We start from the raw sequence: 20,269 nt of genomic DNA, 5'->3' as shown, positions 1-20,269 counted from the left end.
GAAAGTTTAAACCATACTAATTCCTGATCCTCCCATACCATTACTTCAGGATTGGTGGGGGTAAGGCCCAAGCAAGATTTTGTTTTCAAAGTTCTAACATGCGTCATCTGTTACAGACTATCTGACCTATAAAAGAGGAAAATTCCCTACCTTATTGAAGAACTGATGAATTTGATCAGATACTGACAAAAGCCAGAGGAGGAAGGGGAGCATTGGTGAAAGGAGCCCCTCCGTTGGCCTCTGAGACATTATACTTCCAATTCTTCTAACCAGAAATGTCTATCAGTGGTTGCTCATGGTTTACAGAGTGCTCAGGCATGACCTCATTTAATCTTGGTCCTTTCTGCTAGACAAATGGACCTCCAAGTATGATCCCTGGACCAGCATCACCCACTAGAAATGCAAAATCTCAGCCCCATCCCAGACCTACTGAATCAAAAACTCTCAGAGTATTCGAGCAACTGTTTTAACAAGCCTTCCAGGCAATTATGATGCATGCTCAAGTTTGGGAACCACTGTGTGAGACTACTATCTGGCAGTGGCTCTTTCTCCTTGTCCCCACCTCCCTACATCAGCCCCTCAGAGCCATACCTGCTCTCACCATCCTCTCTGCACTCAGCCAAGCTCCCCATCAGCCAGCCAAAGACAGACCATCAGGGTGCATGTGCAGAGACTTGCTTGCTATGTCAGGCCATTTCTCCAGATCTGGACAGACATGGTGAGAGCATCTAGGTTATCTAATACCTACTAGATGCCAATGACCACTCTCTTCTACCAAGTACCCAGCCACCTGCAGGAAGTCCCTTCTTTCCTCACCTGTTTACATACCTTACCTCCCTCTATAGCCATCAGCTTCATGCAGCTGTGCAGAAGCCTCAGAACAGATGGACTCATTAAATCACTCAGCTCAATTGTAAAAGCAACACTCAACGATGGACAAGCAAAATTGCAGGACATCAATGTAAGTGTAAAGATGTAATTTGCAAGTCAAGAAGCGTATCTCCATAGACAGGACGTGTGGGTCAGGGGAGATGTGCCCCTACCCACCCAGGGCCCGGGCTTCCCTCCCCACTAGCCCAGCTGTCTAGCCACCACTGCAGCTATGATGGCTTCCAGCTGCAGACTTGCAAACAGTTGGGACTCAAGAAATGCATAATGCATTGAAGGGAGGAAAGGGTAATGACATTGCAATGGCTCCTCCCTAATGTAGCAAAGGTCTTGTGAGAGCCAGCAAGAAGAGATAAGCTGCAGGTGAAGAGGAGAGTGGTGGGGTGGGCGGGGATGGTACACAGCATAAGGAAGGCCCCAGCAACAGGTCGCTGGATACTTTCTCACCTTAAAGCCCTGTGAGGACCCCACACATGCCTCTTCCAACAAGAGCTATTTTGGTTTGGGTTTGTCTGTCCCTCCAGAGCTCCAGACTTTGTTGTTAAGCTACGCTGATAAGTGGCAGGTTTGTTTGAGAGCAACCCAAAGCAAATCTGGTGCCCTTCCCCTGCCTGAGTTAACTTTATTTGGGATACTCATAACCACTGGCCTGGCACCCTCCTTCTCAGGCCTTGTTGTCCTGTGCTCAAATGATTCTGTGACCACCAACCATACATTCAGTTGCAACAAGAGACAGCACCTGGGGCAAGAACCAAGCCCCAGCCCAGGAGCACAGCAGGGGCCTGTGACTCTCACAAGGCAGAGGGAGGAATGACAGGGCTCAGGTCATTCCTACTCCAATCTTTGCCCATCTGCCAGAACCTATACCACGGAAAAGTCCTGCTGCTGCAACCTCAGATCCCCTGCAGGCCAGAACATGCTTAGGAACGATGCTCCAAATTAACCATGTGGCTGGTGGAGCTGGGAGCACAAAGGCACCCTGGTCAGTATGGCCCGAGGTCTGGCCCAGACTGCAGCAACAGGCCTTCATTATAGTTAATCACCCATCTGTGCCCCAGGATTCCTTGTGGCAGACTCTATACACCCTCTTCCTTAGGCTATGTGACACTCCCAAGAATTCTCTCCCCTCCTTTACCCCCTGAACACACACTCCTTCTGTCAGAGGAGTAGGTAAGGAGGTGGCCTCCTCTCCTGACAGTACACTTCTGACACAGACCTGAGAGCTTCCGCCACCCACCGGATCCAGCATGCCCACTTCCCTTCCCCTGTACTGCATTTTCAACATCTGATTGCCTGTCCACTGACTGTCCCCATTCCAAACGTTTGCTCCCTGAAGGCAAGGGATGGGTTTTGTTCACACCTCCTTCCCCAGGGTCACTCTGGCACCTGGCACACAATAGGCACTATAAATAAGCTCACTGTGGGGGGAGGGGTGACGGAGCTGCTGGGCTGAAGTCCTGCACGTCAGGCTTCCTGGGCTGTGTGCTGGGCTCCAGGAATCCTGCCAGGTGACAATTCCTAATGGGGTACTCTCAGCCCTGTTCCCCTCCCCCTAATCCTGTCTCTTAGAGTGTCTAAGTGTGCACGTGAACATGTACTAATTGTGCAGCACAGACAATAAAATTCGTAAGAGTTCAAGAAGGGGAGAAAATTACCCAAGCTCTGGGACTTAAAAGGATCTGGGTTGATAGATTAAGTACAATTAATTGATCTACTGCCTCCCTTCTTCCCTGCCTCCGCCAGCCTGTGGCTGAGACTCTGGGCGGAAAAGGAGACAAAGGCAGACAGCAGGGAAATGAGCTGCTTTGCCTGAGTCAGGGAGTGTCAAGGCCCACCCCTGGTCCTTGGCCCCTGGCCTGCAGGAACCAGCTATAAGTCTGCCCACTCACTCACCTACTGTTCCAGGGAGCAAGGCATCAAGGTCACTGATCTGCTATAACCCGTCCCTCCCCCACTCACTTGGATCTTCTCTAAGGAAAATGAGGAGGGAAAGATGAGAGCTCTGTCCACACCTCTCCCGCTCCATATAAGCACAGCATTGTCATATGGAGCTGCTGCAGGTGGCTGGCTGATAGTCTGGTGGCTGCCGCAGGTGTGTGATGCTGTGCTGATTTGATCTTCACGTGTGATGATAATTATCCAAGAGCCTGGTGACATACACTTCTAGGAGTCAGACCCGGGGATGACAGGTGGGAGTGAGAGGAAGAAGAAAGAGAACAAGGTGCTGGAGGCTAAGAAGAGGAGGTATTAGGTCTCCTCCGAGTTGCAGCCTAAGTCCCAAAAACTTCCCTGAAGGGAAGCCAGCTGCAATGGTGGCTTCTAGATCTGACTCTGCCACCTTGGACGAGGCTCCCGATTTCTTGAATTGCAAAATGCAGGCCTTGTCCATGTGAGCTGAATGGAGCTTCTGATCCCTCTACCAGGTCAACTAACACTACAAGATCAAGACAAGTTGCCTTACATTCTGACACATGAATGAGGAGCCAGGACCCAGGACAGAATATAGAGACTCAAAACAAAAAATCAGAACTCCTGTTATCTCTCTCCTCGCCCCCACTGGATCCACCCTCCACCGCGGACTGCATTTTTACATCTACGGCATACCATGTTCAGTCTCCTGATGGGGTAGAAAAGCAAGGTTGAAAAAAAAGCAAGGCCTGCAGTTGTCTGGCATGAACTCTGTGCTTTTAGCTACCTCGGCTTCCCTGAGTTCCATTTCCCCATCAGTCAAAGAAGGGTAAATCTTTTCCTCCCATCTGCCATGGCAGGATTCCAAGCAGATGGACCTGTGATCCCCTTGAGATGAGGAGAAGATAAAATGTGGGTAGCGCCTCACTTCAGAGACAGGAAGGGCACAGGGTTAAAGCCGAGAGCAGCAGATACTGAGAGTGACTGTCTGGAGCCAAGCAGCCAGGACAATAGGAAGGAATGTGGCTGGGGAGCAGGAGGCAGGGACAGTGAGAGAACAGTCCTGGAACAGCTGGACCTTGAACTTGCACAGACTGCAGTGCCACACAGCACTCTTTGAAGGGGCTCAAAAACAGCAACCCTCTCCGACTGGCTGTTCTCCTAGGTACCTACCTCGGCAAGGTAGGTAATACAGCATGAGGGAGGCGCTGCAGTCAGTAAGAGTGATGGAGAGGAGAGAGAAGGGCGAGGCTTCAACTCCACAGACGCCTCTCCCCACCTGCCTGCTCAGGCCTGTGATTCTAACGCTCTGCTTCTTAGAAGGGACATGTCACCCCAAGTGCATGGCCAAGTGCCAGAAGGAATCTGAAGTCACAATCTGGCACTTCTGGGACTCTATTTTATTGTTTTTTCCCAGGGTAAGTGATGTTTGTCATGCTTGTATATAAAGGGACAAAGGCTAAACACAAATAATTTTCAGAAGAAAATGTAAGACTTCAAAATAATGTTACACCTGCCTTGGCAGGCCTCTCATCTTGCATCGGGGGACTCAACACTCTTCCAGGGAAACCAAGCAGATGGGAGGAGAGCAAGGTAGAATGAAAATGTAGTTAGGCAATGACCTTAAACACCTAGGGAAAGAAAGTGACGTGCACTCGTCGGGACAGTCTCACGCAGCAGTGCAGCCTCAGGAACCAGCGCACCAGGCTCAGCGACGGCAGCTGGCTTCAGCTCAACTTCCTGAGAGCAGCACCACACACCAAGGCCCAGCCCCAGGCTGGCAAGGCACAAGGGACGACCAACTCCCTCATGCACAACCCACGTAGCTGGACAACTACCACCAGTCCAACCAAGCTTGGCTGCGGAGGTCAGGGCTGGGAGGTAGAGGGAGGGGGAAGGAGAACTGTCAAACCCTTGGACAGAAGCCATGCTCTCTGCTGACATCTCACAGCACAAGTGACAGCGCCTGGGATCAGGGAGAAACCAAACAGAAGGGCGCACGTGTGACTGCAGGTGCATAAGCGGAAGAGCAAGGAAAGGGCCAGAAGAACCGAAAAAGGGGGAAAAGAGAGCTCCCCACTGAGGAGAAAAGAGGCCAAAAGAATGGGAGAAGCAGGGACCCAGCTCCTCTCTGGAAAGAAGCATCAGAAACAGTAAGAGGAGAGGAAAACAGGGGTGGGGACAGAAGATTGCACCTCAGGGAGAAGGAGAGGGGTCACGCACAATAGGGAGAGACACAAAGAAAGACCCCCAGGCAGACACCGGAAGCAAATGCCCCCTGCATACTTTCACATGCACATCAAGCCTGGCAGCTTCTGGCATTTTCTGAACCAGGCCAATTTAGGGAGGAAAGCAACTTGGAAGAATCTACTCCACATTTCACAGAAGATTAAGCTGAAGCCCAGAGAAAGGTGGTGATTTGCCAAAGGTCCTGCAGCTATTTGTGAACAACCTAGACTTAGAGCCAGAATTCCTGTCCTGCAGTCCTACACATTCTGCTATACCCCATACTTCATAAGCGGCACAGCAAACACCCCACAGGCTGTGGCTGACTCCCATGCCCAATACCTTCTTGGGCACACTCCACAGACCAAGCAACTTCACTCAACAAGAAGTTGCTCAACAAATAAAATGTGCTCTCCCATCCAGCTTCTTTCTGGTCGATTTTGCCCGGATGAAAAATAACAATAGCAGAATGGCATTTCCCATTTAAACTGCTTTCTAGTCTACAACATTTACTTACCTGTTCCTTACCACAGACCTGGAAAGAAGACAGATATGTAGCATTGTCACATCCGAGGACAGACTCGGGTTAACTGACTCACTCAAAGTCACAAGACTAGTAAGAAGAGGGGCTGGCCCCGCAACCAGGCCTCCTCCTAATCAAAGGCTGTGCCTTTTATCCCATACACCTGCAAAGACACCTCAACACCACAGCAGCCTCTTCTTTTACCCAGAGGTTCCCTGATCCTCTCACCTGCCCTTCACCTGCTCATTCCTGATATTCCTGGTCACCCCTATCCCAAGCCCTGGCATCCCCAATCTAGCTTCCAAGCCTTTGCTGGCAGGGCAGGAGGTGGCAGAGTTGGAGAGAATGACATGGGAACCTCAGCAGGGCCCACCGGAGAGGAGGCGCACTCTGGCTGACCATCTGTTGCTTAAAGGAAGCGGGCGAAAGAGAGCAGCGCTGGCTCTGTGCCACCCCTCCCTCCTCTGCAGACAGCAGCAGAAAGCACTCCCAACACCACGTCTGCCCATCCTGGGAGCGTCTCATTCACACACTCACAGACACAGAGGGAACGCACGTGGGACCACAGTGGGGACTGCCAACCTAGGGCCCGCCAAGTTAACATGGGGGGGGCTCCCCTGAGGATTTATAGGGCAAGTTTAGAAGTCTGGAGCTGGAGTGGCTAAATAGAAGGGCAGAAGCCAACTCGGGCCTTTGGGATCTCCTTGTCTCACAGTAGTCCCTGAGACCTGCCACCCAAAGTGACCCATAGGGACCAGAGCTGTCCCTTGAGTTGCTCGAGTATATTCAGGTGTACTTTGCCTCTAATTTCAAAGTCAGATCCAGATATTCTGGCTCCCAACATAATCCATGTCAGTGCCATAATCCACCTACTTATCTACACTAGTTTAATGCTATTTAACATTTTGGTGTGTACTTCCTCTCATGGAGATAAATTCAATAAACTGAGAAGCAACTATGTGGAACATTCTATCCTTTTCTATATGGTGCCTCTTTTAAGCTCTCACATCAGATTTGCAGGATTTTCTCAGTGGCATTTTTACTGGTCCTAGACATCAGAACTCCAAACTTTAGTCCTGAGCTCTAATCCTCCACATCATCTTCACGTTCTGGCCCTGACCCCATCATTCAGTTGGATGTTCTTCAGCCCATCTAGGGACCAGAGCAGGCCTTTTGCCCCCATAGGGAGCGCCTGAAAGCCATAAGGGCTTCACCCCCCATTGGAACTTCATCTCTTCCGGGCAGTTTTCCTTGGCCTTCCCAGGAAGCATTAAGTGATCACCCCTCTGCATATAGAGCCTCTGTTTACAGGTCCTCCACCTGGCAGTGTATCAGCCTCCTCCCTGCACAGCAGGCTCCCTGAGGGCACTGTTGCTCATCTGTGCATTCTCAAAGCACATAGTAGGTGCTCAGTAATAGCTTACAAACAGGTCCAGGTGAAAAGAGCGGCAAAATCAAAGCTCTTCTGCCCATTCCTGCCACTGATAAGCCTCTTAGGAACTCTGCACAATAGGGCTCTGTCAGCTTAGCAGAACTATTGTCATCTTCAGATGATAGGGAAATTCTAAAGTGGCTTGCCCCTCCAATAGGCTTTGTTACTTTGCCAGTCATGCAGAACACTGCTGGTAAAATGTGGGAGACAGACACCTGGAAGTCACTACCACTTTCAGATCAGCTATGAACTAGAATCAACTAGCAGCTAAGATCTCACCAGCCACATAGAGAGGAGTCTGTTCTGTTCAGGTAGTGTGGGAACAAATGTGGAGTTGTGAGGTCAGATGCATGCACACGTACTCACACTCACACTCACACACTACTTTGGCTAAGATGTATTCTCCTGGGCTTGTTCAGTGCTTTGTTAAAATATGAATCTCCTTCAATTCTCTCTAATTGTGGGTGGAATAAGCCCGGGGCCATCAACTTATAAAACTTCACTTGCAAAACAGTCATTTAGAACTCAGATTGAAATCAGAAAAGGATTATACTGAAGTGGGTTCCATAAAAGCTCATTTAAACTGCAAGGTAGTAGCAGGCTTGTTTCTCAGGCAAGAATGGCTATATTAAAGGCTAAAAAGACCTTTCCAGGCCGGACCCATTGCAGGAGTCCAAGCCCAGGCCCAGTTATAGAGAGCAGCCCACCTCACCACCTTTGCTGTGGACAGCAGAGACGTCCAGTGGGAAGGCCTGGGATGGAGGTAAAGCGTGTGGTTCTTGCTGCAGACCTACTACAAGCCAACCCTGAAAATCACTGTGTCTCTCTGCAGCCTCTTCTATAAAACAAGGTCCCCTCTGCACCTTTCTCCCTCTAGGAATACAAAATAAAGCAACAGAAGAATGAATAGATAAAGAGAATGTGAGATAGATATATATATATATAATGAAGTATTACCCCAAAAGAATAATAACTTTATGATATTTGCCAGTAAAGGATGGAACTAGAGACTATCATGCTAAAAGAAATAAGAGAAATAAGTCAGTCCCGAAAAATCTAAGGGTGAACCTTTTCTCTGCTATGCAGAAGCTAATCCACAATAAGGGGGGAGGAATAAAAAAACAAATAGAAGATGGGTGGGGTAGACAAAGGGGAATAAAAGGGAAGGAATGGGGGAATGGAAAAAAGAAAATTATTGGAACAAATCAGATATAATATTCCTATGTACATAAATAAATATACCATAGTGAATCTCACCATCATGTACATCCTCCAGAAATTAATTTAAACAAATAACTATAGGTAAATGTAGAAAGATCAGTAGAGTACAAGAAAGGGATCGGGGTTAGAAGAAGGGAAGGGGAAGTACTGGGGACTGAATTAGAACAAAATATATTCCGTGTTTTTATAATTGTGTTCCAAAATAGATTCTACTGTCATGTATAACTAGAAAGAACCAATGAAAAACTAAGAATAAGCAAAAAAAAAAAAAAAAAGAAAGAAAGAAAGAAAAAGAAAACGTAATAGAAAGTGAAAGCTCCGGGAAATGAGAAGGAAAGGAGGGGGCTGGGAGGAAAGGGAAGGACCGCCAGACCTCCCCTCTCCAGGGCAGGGTTAATCCCCATAGAACCTGCCATCTTCTCTCCCAGAGTATTAACCAAAGGACAATTCTGTCCCAACCACCAAAGCCCTCACGCTCCCACACGCCCCCCCAGTCACTGTGCCCTCTGCTCCCAGGACGTACCCACAGTCCACCCAGCAGATGGTGCCTTGTCCTTTCACTGCCTGGGCCACAGTGGACAATAACCTGAGATGATTTTCCGCTGCTGCCTCTGTAAAAAAACAAAACATTAAACATTTGTATCTAGGAGTTCTGGAAGAACAGCAGAAGAGAAAGGCCTCTCATTGGTCCACTGATAGTCCCTGTGGATCTGGGCAAAGCAGCTGGCTACTATTATGGGTTGCAGGGTCTTGGGGACCAGCCTCTGTGGCCAGTGTTTGATACCAGCACCCTACAGCTTCCGGTCACTTTCCCATGTGTATCCCTAGTCAGTAAGCTCACTTAAAAGGCCCGTCAGGCAGATGCAGGCAGGGAGAGCAATCTGTTGCCTCTCCCACCAAAACCCATCCGATATGTCCCAAAGCCAAGCAGAAATGATGTCTGAATTATAAGCCTCTGAGGATCTTCTCTTCCAGTGTGGATAATGGTAGCTGTTTGTAGATACAAAAAAAAGCTGATCCTTTCAGACACCAACAAAAAGCCTCATGCAAGAATACTCCTGAGCCTTCAGAGGAGGCCCTCCCAGGAAGCCATGGCCAGGCAGAAGGAGGACAAGCCACCCAGGGGAGAAAGCCTCCTAAAGTGCAGGCAGGGGTGAGGCCATAAAGGACAGCAATACAGAAGTCCCCCATCACCTGTCCCAACCCTGCCTTTCAGTCACAGAAAGGGAGGGAAGAAAAAATTCAGCTTCTGTGATGCTCAGAAAACCCACTAGAGTCACAAGTCTTGTGTGACAGGTGTGGGCAAGGGGGCAGGGGGCTGAGATAACTACCCAGGCCTCACCCCCAGCACTCCAAAGCAGGAAGGAGACTGGCAAGTCAGCAGCACGGGGAGCTCTACCGTCAGGAAACTGAGGCAAGGCTAGGCCAGGGGCAGAGACAAGAGCTCAGGCCCGACACACCCCACTCTCACTCTCTTACTATAAAAGGCCCTGTCTGTGCCCTAAGCTGATCTCAAAGTCCTCTGTCACTGCAGCATTAACCAATTTCTTCCTATCCTCCATCAGAGGACACCAGAAGCAGAGGCAACTTAAGGGTCCAGCTCTGCCACCCCTAGAAAGGAGACCTCAGGCAAGTCAGTTACTCCCTGTTAGCTCCAAGGACCTCAACTGAAAACTGCCATCAGACAGAGTGCACGACCTCCCCTGTGGCAAGGAAGCGAATGAAATTGTCTCACAAAAGTACTGTGTGTGTCATAAAAGTACCTTGTGTCCTGAGAAGGAGCTGAGCATCCTTCTTCACTGACAACCAACCCAGCTCCAGGAATGTCTAAGGGAGGGAGCCAGGTTTATTCAGGGGCCTGGACCTGGACCTCCAGAGAAACACTGCTTCCCCCCTGCCTCAGTTTCCCTGCTATTCCTGATAGCAGAGGAAGGCTCCTCATATTCTAGGCTTCCAAAAACAAACTCAGGGAGTATGTGTGCCAGGCCCTTGTAAAAGGAAGGAGCAGCAAGTGGCCACAAGAATGGCCATGTGCCACGGACACTTAGGGAGCACAGGCTTCAGGAGGGTCACGCGTCCAAAACATCCATCAGCCGCAAGTGCCAATGATGTCGAGGATGAACTGCCAGGGAGCGCTGTGCCCAGAGCTGGCCCAGCTACTGGCTGCTGCTTCTCCGGGAGCACAGAAAACTTGACATCCTCGGGAGCTTCAAAAAAAAACCCTTCACTCTGCTGGAACAAGATCAACCGTCAGCCATTTGCCCTTCCCAAACTTGCTGCCAAGAGCCAGGCCAACCTCTCTGTGTCCACAGTGCCCTTGCCAGCCTCAAGGTCAGAAGACAGGCAGGCTGCTGCTCCTGCCCCAGTGAAGCTGCCATGCCGAGCTTAGGGCCCACTCCAAAGCCAGTCTTGCATGTCTTGTGTCTGACCCCAGAGGGGGACAGATGGGGACCGGGCAGGGCCAGGGCTGCTGGCCCGGGTGAGTGCCTCCACACTTGGTGATTCAGCTGGCTACAGGCAAACTCAGGCAGCTCATCAATAGCTCCAGCAAAGCATACCCGGGTAAGGCTCAGCCCTGCCCATGCAGGAAGCCACTGTCCATCCCACTGTGGTTTACTGTCCTCCCAAGGTAGTGAGGGGCTCCAGAGCACTTTTCCAAGGAGTAGTCATCATCAAGAATTGAAATGACCCTCGGGATGCAAAAACAGCTGAACAAATGCCTGTATGCAACTCTGCCTCAATCTTCACTGACACTCTAACATCCCAGGACCCTCCCTGAGTGGCCTTAATCCTGAGGTCTCCCTTACCACCTGTACCCCCACCCATCTTACAGAGCAACAGACTGCTCTCGTGCACTCTGTCTGATGGCAACCAGTTTATAGTTTAATGGATGATGACAAGATCAGGAGAGACACTCACCAGATTTGGAGTAAAGCACCAGTACGTTATTCCGGGTCCTGAGAATTTTTTTCAAGTCCTTGGGGTCAGAGATCCTCTCAATAAGCGAGGAAACCTTTGTGGAGGATAGCCACGTAGGAAAGACCACCTGTGGATCAAGAAGCCAAGGACCATGAGTCCCAGTTCCCAGCCTGGCTCAGGGGAGAATCAGTGCCTAGGTACGTGGCACCAAGAGCACATTTTCCTTCTAAGGAATGAGGTTACCAAACTTTCTCAGCACACCACGACACCAGCCTCTTCACCTCCAGAGGCACCTCCCAGCCCACTCCCAGTCTCCACCTCTCCCTCCCGCTCCACACACTTTATGAGGTTAGATGGACTGTGTGGGTACACAGGCACGCAGTGTTATCACCCCAACAGAAAGCTCCCGGGAGGTCAATGTCTGTAACTGTATACAATTCCCAAATGCCACACGCTGGTGCCATATGAAAACTCCATCCACTTAGAAGCACTAAAGCAGAAAAGCACAGAGAATCAAGATCTCTCCTTTGTGTTTGGGATGGGAAAGGACGAAAGGTGTTAGTTTTTAATTACTCAGCTAAGAGATCTCAGCACTGAAAAATATTCCTAGGAAAAAAAATTTAAAAGGACATACATTAAGAAAAATGAGTGAATGGATCCATTAGCTACAAAAGCCAAATTAAAAAAACACACACATACACACAAAAGGAGAAAACTAAGGGAAAGAAAGTATCAAAAAAAAAAGAAAGAAAGAAAAAGAAAAAGAAAATGTTGTAATATGAAGGGTGTGTCTTCAGCTGAGAGAGCCCAGCATCGTGAACAAAAAAAGACCCTCACCAAGGTACAGTACTGTGGACAAAGAGGATATCATATAAGCTTCAAAAGGGAAAATGCACCCCAGAAGACAATGGAATGATGCCTTCACGATTCTCAAGGAGCATGATAACCAAATGAAATTCTATAACCAGCCAAACTGTCGTGAGCATAGATTTACTCATGCAGAACAAAGATATCAGATATGCGAAATTTACCACCAACACACTCTTTCTCAGGAAGCCGCTGGAATCCATGCTGCAGCAAAATAAGAAAGGAAAAATGAGAGCAACATGGAACCTAGGATCTAGCAGATCAGAGGCAAGCAGAATTACCATGATGATGGTGAAGAGATGTCCTGGGACAACAGAGGCTACAGAGCGACCAGTCTGGACTAGAACAAGGTCAGAAATCATAGAGGGATGTGATCAGTAACAAGGGGCAAGTGGAGACTATTTGATGTGTTCCACCATACTGAGAAGAGTTTTGATTTCTGTCAGAAAATTTTAAAAAACAAAGAATCTGATCAAAATTACACAGCTAATAAGGCCAGCCGGGACATCTGAATCCCAGTCTCTCTGCTTGCCCCCATGCCTCTCAGCTTCTTGGTAGACAGAGGTCTAGCGTTGAGTCTGGGCTCTACAACTCTACAATCAAGATTCCAGGCAACATCACTCAACTTCCAGAGGCCTCATGACTCACATCTGACCTGGGGATAATACCTCCTTCGTGAGACTGCTGTGTGGATGAGATGGGAGGACTTAGTGAACATGCTTTATAAATCATATAAGCTGTCAATATCAGTTACCATAATATATAACACAAATTTCCATCTCAGCAGAGTGGAAAATAGAAAACATGACCGTACTCCAGTATCTCTAAACAATCTACCATTGGGATCCAGAGGTCCTTCTCCCCAGAGTACAACCTTCCAAGAGGAAGACAAGGAATTGGCCTGGGTTGTGGCTTGCCTGGTAAGGCACTGAGTTTAGTTCTCAGCACTGCATATAAATAAATTAATTAAATAAAGGTCCATTGACAACTAAAAGGATATTTTTAAAAAAGTCGAGGAATTATTTCTCCTTCAGTCTACCCTGCCCATCCTGCCCAACCTGGACGCAATGCTTGAGGACCCACTGCCCTTGTGAAACCTTAAAAGCGTTCCAAAAAACTCCTCCAACTTGATTAGTATGTGTTATCCAACTGCTCCCAGGGAGCTAATGAACTTCAGTCTAAAACGTCCATAGCTCAATGCACATGGTGATGAGAGAGGGGGGAAAAAATCTGTTTAAAAAACAGATTGCCTTGCTGCTGTTTTTAATCCTCAGATAATCTGACCAGTCAAGAAAAACAACTGCCCTGGCCCAGGACTCTGACCTCTAGGCCAGCCCTTCCTGAGCCTGGCAGGCACCTACTTTTGGAACCTTGGAGAAGGAAAAGGGAAGAGCTGCCCGGGCAGAGGCGTGCAGCTGGGCCACAGGGACAACCATGTCCACACAAGAAACCACAGGAGCCTGTCTCCGGCACAGCTGAGCTTCCCTCCTATAAAACCAGTCAATCCCTCAGGTCATCTGACCAAAGGCCACCTGAGATTAAACAAGCCACTTTCCAGCCAGCCACCAAAGCCTCTAACCCAATGTTTACCATGACACAGTAGAGAATTTAAGCTCCACAGGAAATACACTGAGCAAACTGACTCTGCCTGAAACCTATTACCAGTCATGAAGCTGGGCTGACAGGGGGCACTCCCTGCAGTCTGCCTGCTGGTCTCTATGAAGGGTCTGTCTCCCCACCCTCACCTCCACCCCCATGATTAAGAGCTCTAGAGGGCAGGGTCCATGGAAAACCCTCAGGAAATGTTTGTCCAGCTTAATAAACATGACAAATCACATCCATTAACACACTGACCTGCAGAGGTCTCCTACCAAGAGTAGATCAGAAAGAAGGCGAGTACATGGCAGATCTCAGGAGCCCTGGAAGGGACCACAGAACCTGGGAAGACCAACATACAGTGAGGGTCAGGGTTGGAGCCAGTGAAAGAGCAGGGGACTGGCCTGGGAGTCCATGGTCTGGGCAGGAAGCAGGTGGGAGCATGGCTGGACAGTTAACAAAGGGGTGCAGGAATGAGTGTGGGACTGTACAGACTCAGCAAGCCACTGGGCTGGTGGTATAAGGACCAGCTGGGCAGCTACCCCAGTGGAGAGAAAAGGGTCAATCCAAATGCCATGGAGGGACAAACTACAGATTCAATGACTGCTCACAGGTAAGCGAGGAAGAAAGATGAAAAGCCCAAATGCCTCTGAGGAATCTGGGCTGGGAGACTGAATCTATAGCTAAAGATGGAAGAGTGGGAACAGTAGCTGAGGAGGCTTTTCTCTTGGGGTAAGGCTCAAGGTGGAGACGTGTGAGCAAGAAGGCACCCAAAGAGGGTGAGCCACAGAGTGACTGAAGTCTCTGTGGGTGGGCCAGAGGCGCAGACAACCAAGAGGGAGGTGGGAAGGGGTGCTCAGACCCCACCTGGCAGGAGACACATGAAAGGCAAGCCAGGCTGAGTGGTGAGGGGCTCGGAGGGGGCCCAAGGCTTAGCAAGGTCCCCTGGACATCTGGGAGAATTTCAGATGGGGAGGGTTTGGTAGCAGGCTGCTGAGCAGTCACATCCAGAGCAAGAGCTAGTGATAAAGGAGGGGTGAGAAGGCCCAGCAGGGTCAGGAGGAGGGGCTGTCTCCTCCAAGACTGAGCCTGCAGGCATTCCTGGGCACAAAAGAAGGAGGATTTGCCTAGAGAAGCAGGATCTGAAGGTCTGAAAGGGAGAGGGGAAAACAATGGGGATAGCAAGATCCAGGCAGAATCCAGGAAGATTGGTCCAAAGAGCTCAGATGTGAGGCCTCAGGTTCTGAGGTGGGGAGGGATGACAGGCCCTCTGTCCCCCTCAGACAGACCTCACCCTAGCCAGTAACCTCAGAGGCGGGCAAGAGGGAGGCACTTCCTCCCTCCCTGTAAGCCCAAGGGGACTTCCTCAGGCCACTTAACATTCCCGGTTCTCCACTCCCCCACTCCCGCCTGCTTAACCTTTCAGCATGCACGCTCCTTCCTTTCCAGGAGATGCAGCTCCAGTGAGCCTGGATGGCCAGCCCAGGGCCTTCCTGCAGACTCTGTAAGTCACAACCCACAAACTCAGTAACAACAATAACTAGAGCTACAATAACAACATTAATTATGCAAAGACTGTCTGTTCTTTTGTCGCACCCTCTGGGGAAAGCGCAGTGTTGGACAGGTGCTCCCAGCCAGCCTGCTTGCCTGTGTTTGGCAGGCTCTTCACATTCGAAGTCAGAGGCTCTAGAGGTGGAGAAAAAGGCTCCCCTTTGTTCACCATGCAAACTTGTCTGACTACACCAGTCACTGCCTGCTTCCTGCTCATCAGCCCTCCAATTTACCTTGGGGCTGAGCTGCCCCCACTGGCTGAGCTGAGACTCATAAAACATTTCCACAGTGCAGGTCAAACACTGCAGAGGACCCTTTCCCCCTTTTCTGCTGCCAGGGGAACAGAGGCCCCAAGGCCAGGTCCTGCTTGTATCAGAAAACCAGCCCTCTACCCGTTACAGTATCAGATCCCCAATCTGTCACAGCACTAGCACCCTCCCCTCCCCCACTCTAGGCCCCTTCCACCATCTTCCTGCCTCCATCAAAGCACAAGGCTCTCTTCAGAGCCCAGGAAGCACCCCGCATGCCTACATGCTGGTCCAATGGTAGTGTTCCTTCCTCCTGTACCAGGTGTCTGTCCGTCTCCAGCCACCCAGCTCGCATGTCTCTAAGCTCTGCCTTCCTCGTCTCCATTTGCCATCTCCCAGACACTGTGGAAAGTGCACTGACTTTGAAGTTGGACAGACCTGGGTGAACCTAGGTGTCACCATTTATAGTATGATGACCTAAGGCTTGTGATAGACCTCTGAGTGTCATCTACGGCCGGAGGATAGAGAGGATACCACCAATACCTACCTGGAGGGTTGGCACAGGATTAAATGAGGAGGGAAAAGGATACGACGACCCTAACATAATGCTCAGCACACGGAAGAACATAATAATTAAATGTCTTGATGACTACTATTAGTAAACAAGGACAGAAAAGCAGGACCACCTCTTCCTCTCTAGGGCCCTGCCTGCAATCAGGCAAAACAGCAGGTCCAGGCAGGAAGGAGCACACACGTACGCACATTTAGCACCAAAGAGCCTGGTGGCGTCAGCCAACTGCACAGCGACCCAGATGGAGAGGTCGCCCAGCACATTTGGAGTGTGCTTTCCAGGAATCACGTGCATTGGCTCTTTGACCCCTCATCATAGCCCAGGGAGTGGGTGCTCACCTCTCTACAGATAAGGAGACAGAGGCTCTGAGGTTACAGTACCAGGGTCTCACAGTAGGCGAGCAGAAGAGACCACCAGCTCCTGCCTAGGTAGGTCCTGTCCTCATAACCAGGAGAAGTCCAGATCTCCCAGAACCATGGCAAGGAGGTCCCCAGGGGAATTTACACTAAACCTGTTTGGGGCAAGCCCAGAGGATCCTAGGGTCTGCCAGGGGCCTCAGGGACAAAGCATTAAGATCCTACATGTGGAAATTTCTCCAGATCTGAACCCAGAGACCACGTCCAGGAATGGGCACTCTTTCCTTTCCACCTCGCCCTGGCCTCATGCCCACTCCCAAATTGTGCACACGGCACACACTCTTCCATCAGCCGAATGAGCCGGCTACCCACCCACCATCACCACCAGACTTAAAGAGTCGTACAATTGTGGAGAATAATCAGGGAGAACAGCCCATGCACGTTACACCCTCCGCTTTAAAAAGCCCCGTCTCCGGGGCGTGTGCCAGCGCCCTCATATTCGCTGTAACCAGCAAAGCCGTCTGTCATTATAGATTTACTTTCTGCTGCAGATCCTGAAGCCAGAGACAGTTAATTTCGTAAAAGTGGCTTGCTAACAAAGGAAGATTTGGGGACAGAAATTTAACATTTAGGAGAAGGGGTGGAGGTGGGCAGCAACTCGACCTTTTTAGTGTTCTGTCACCTGAAAAAAAGATACCCTTCTCATGCTGGGAGCTGTGAAGAAACTGGTTTAATTTAGTTTAACCCACATTTTGCTCAAAATAGCTTTGAAATGTCAGACTCTAAAAGTCTAGAAGCTGAAGAAGCTAGTGGTGAAGGGACTCAAGGAAAAGGTTAAAAACAGATGAGGTCTGAACCCAAAGTCAGAGGACTTGAGCTAGGTGAGAACTTAGAGCTCAGGATTTGGAGACAGAGCGATGTACTTGGGAGTCAAACCCAAGTTTAATTCTGACCTTCATAGTTACTGGCTCCAACTTTGGACCAGTCATCTCTCCTTGAAATCTTGGTTTCCTTCTCTGGAAAATGGGGGTGCTCAAAGTGACTTCCAAAGTTTCTTTCCTACTGTGACTTCTGGGACATGTGACTTGAAGGCTACCAGAGGTGACCGCATCTTGTGAAGAAGCTATTGATTCCCTGGGTATGTGGCCACCCACAATAAAAGCCTCACTTCTCAGTCTCCCTTGGAGCAAGTGTGGCCATATGGCAAAATTCCGGTCCCTGGAATGTAGGCCCAGGTGTTCATGGTCACTTTTAGGAACTCTCCCTAACAGACATCTGATATGAGTCTTCTTAGTCCCTTCCTTCTTCCTCCTGCTGGAATTTAGACAAGATAGCCAAAACTCAAGAAGCTACCTTGAGACCATGAGAAGGACTTACTAAAGATGTGGAGTTAACAACAGAGAAAGACTGTCTCCCCCAACACCACACAGAGACACACTGGCCCAGCAACATCCCTTCTATAGGAGTAAAATAAATAGTCTTTTTAAGGCACTATTATTCTGGATCTTCTGGCCCATATACAGATAGATTAGAATACCTACTCAAACAAAAGCCTTAACTAGAAAGAAATATTAACATCTGTTTCAGTGGGGATACTTCAAAGTGCCTAAGGCATCAAATCTTGCATTATACTTTAGATAAATTGTTTATAAGGAAGGAGACAGAGAGACTGACAAGGGATTGATCTGCCCTGTGTTCCTCCCAAGTCTCCAGGTTTTCCCTGACCCTATTATTATCAGGTATCTTGGCCATCTCATAACAGCTACCCACAAATGTCAAGACAATTAACTCTCCAGTCTCCTTACCTCAGCCTTTTTCTATTAAAGGGACCCTCCAGGAGACTCAGGCCAGGATGTCTCTTGCAAGTGAATGCTTTTGAGTTGGGCTGATTGGTTTCCCTATATAGAAATCCTCTCACATGTCATCTTCAGATGATCCAAGGACTCAAAATCACCTGAGATGGCTAGACTCAGTTGGACCCAGAAGGCTGTGGGATCTTGATATGTTAATACTTATAAATCCACATCCTCTGTCCTGCCCATTTCATCTTGGACAGCTCCAATCACTAAAATGTTTAAATTCCTCCACTTCCCACACCAACTATCAGGCAATCACACTCTAAAAATGGCAAACACATCCCCTTGTAGGACCCTCCAGGTGAAATACCCCAAGCCCTCACACATGAGATCTCAAATCCCTCTCCAGCCTGAAGGATCTTCCCTAGATACTGCCATCTCCAAGACCTCAGAGCTCATTCCACTGCTGGGGAACAACGTTACCACTTGAAAAGAGTAATGGGCTACATTGTACTATAATTTATCTTTGGAAATAAATACCAATGCTCTCATAATTCAAAATCCAGGAAATTAATCTCAACACATATCTTCATTGGTGGGCTACAGTTTCAAAATTAAAAAAAAAAAAAAAAGATTAAGAAGCACCATTAGTTGATCTCTTAAAATATGGGGTCCAACTGCCATATACTGTGGCAAACACATAAACTACACAATTCTTTTGGAAAGCTAATTGACGTAATGTATCAGGTATCTTGAAAATATTTATACTCTTTGATTTTATAATTCCACTTCTGGGAATCTGCCTTGAGGAAATTAGCAGAAGTTCTGACACAGAAATGACTCATACAACCCTATTTGGAAGAGTCAAGACCTGTAAACAACCCAAATGTCCATCAGCAGAGGAATGGTTATACAAAGTGGAAAATAATACAGACATGCTTCCAAAGATGGTGCAATGCAAAAGATATTTGCCTTAATGTTAAATTTTTGAAAAGCAGAATTCAAAATACACATGGTGTGACCACAAAATTACACTTGGAAAAAAACTGGTAAGGGAGAAAAAATGCAAGGTTTTGTCCTTGGATAGTATATAGTCTTTCCCTTTCTCTAATCTTCCAACTTGCCATAATAAGTATCCAATTTAAATATATAAACAGTAGCCACTTGGCTACTGTTATGGAAATAACAGTCTCAAAGTATCTCCCCACAGAAAATACAACTTTACAGTGGATAAACAGGGCAGAAACCCCCTCAACTAAAGGGCCAACGTTACCACCACCAGTGAGGGTCAAATTGACATCACGTGCCTCCTGCTATAATGCACCGAATGGAAAAAACCATCAAAAACCAAACTGAGAAAAATTCTTCAAAAATGTCATGGCCACAAAAGACTAAGCACTGTTCCAAGTTAAACGCAACTAAAGAACAACAACTAAATGCAATGTGTGATTTGAACTGAGTACTGAATCTGTGGAGTCCCTCTGTATCTGTGGATTCCTCATCTATATATTCAACCAACTTTGGATGGAAAAACAAATTTTGATTTTCATCTATATTGAACAGGAATATTTATTTTTCTTATTATGATTCCTAAATAGTATAACTTAACAACTATTTACAAAGCATTTTCAACTGAACCAGGCATTACCAGTGAGCTAGAGATGATGATGTCATAAAGTGTGTGTGTAGCTTTTAGGCAAGTACTGCACCATCTTATTTAAGGAACCTGGGCATCCATGAATTTTGTTATCTGTAGGGGTTCCTGGAACCAATCCCCCAAAGATACCGAGGGGCCATTGTACTACCTTCCTGATTTTAACTGCTACAGTGTGGTTATGAAAGCATGTCCCTGCACTTTAGGAAATACAGTCATGCATCATTTAACCTACAGGAATCAGTTCTAGGAAGTGCAAACCATTACTGAACAAAACATGTGTACAAGACTGTACTGAAGTATTCAGGGGGCAAAGGATATTATATGTAAACTTTACATATGTAGAGGAAGAACACGATCAAACAGATGTGATAAAATACTAATATTCTTGGAAACTGAACAAAGGAGATATAAGAATCCTTTGTATTTTTCTTGCACCTCTGCTGTAAGTCTGGCACTATTTCCAAACAAGAGGGGATGAAAACAAAAAAATTGTCCAACGAAAGTAAGAAA

The 20,269-nt window shown here is 48.1% G+C and overlaps 1 protein-coding gene across 1 annotated transcript in view; it reads right to left on the bottom strand.

The window, feature by feature from the left end:
- The window catches only part of Pdia5 (protein disulfide isomerase family A member 5), an 89,254-nt gene that overhangs the window by 55,895 nt on the left and 13,090 nt on the right, over positions 1 to 20,269 (bottom strand). Inside the window, exons 2-3 of the mRNA XM_026394566.2 lie at positions 11,118 to 11,244; positions 8,722 to 8,809 (exon numbers count right to left, since the gene is read on the bottom strand). Of these exons, the coding sequence (XP_026250351.2) occupies positions 8,722 to 8,809; positions 11,118 to 11,244 (215 nt within the window). The remainder of the gene's footprint in view (positions 1 to 8,721; positions 8,810 to 11,117; positions 11,245 to 20,269) is intronic.

Source organism: Urocitellus parryii, chromosome 2, assembly GCF_045843805.1.
Source record: "Urocitellus parryii isolate mUroPar1 chromosome 2, mUroPar1.hap1, whole genome shotgun sequence".
In the NCBI taxonomy this organism is placed as follows: Eukaryota; Metazoa; Chordata; class Mammalia; order Rodentia; family Sciuridae; genus Urocitellus; species Urocitellus parryii.
Note: the sequence above shows the minus strand (reverse complement) of the source record. Positions and strands in the feature narration are given on the sequence as shown.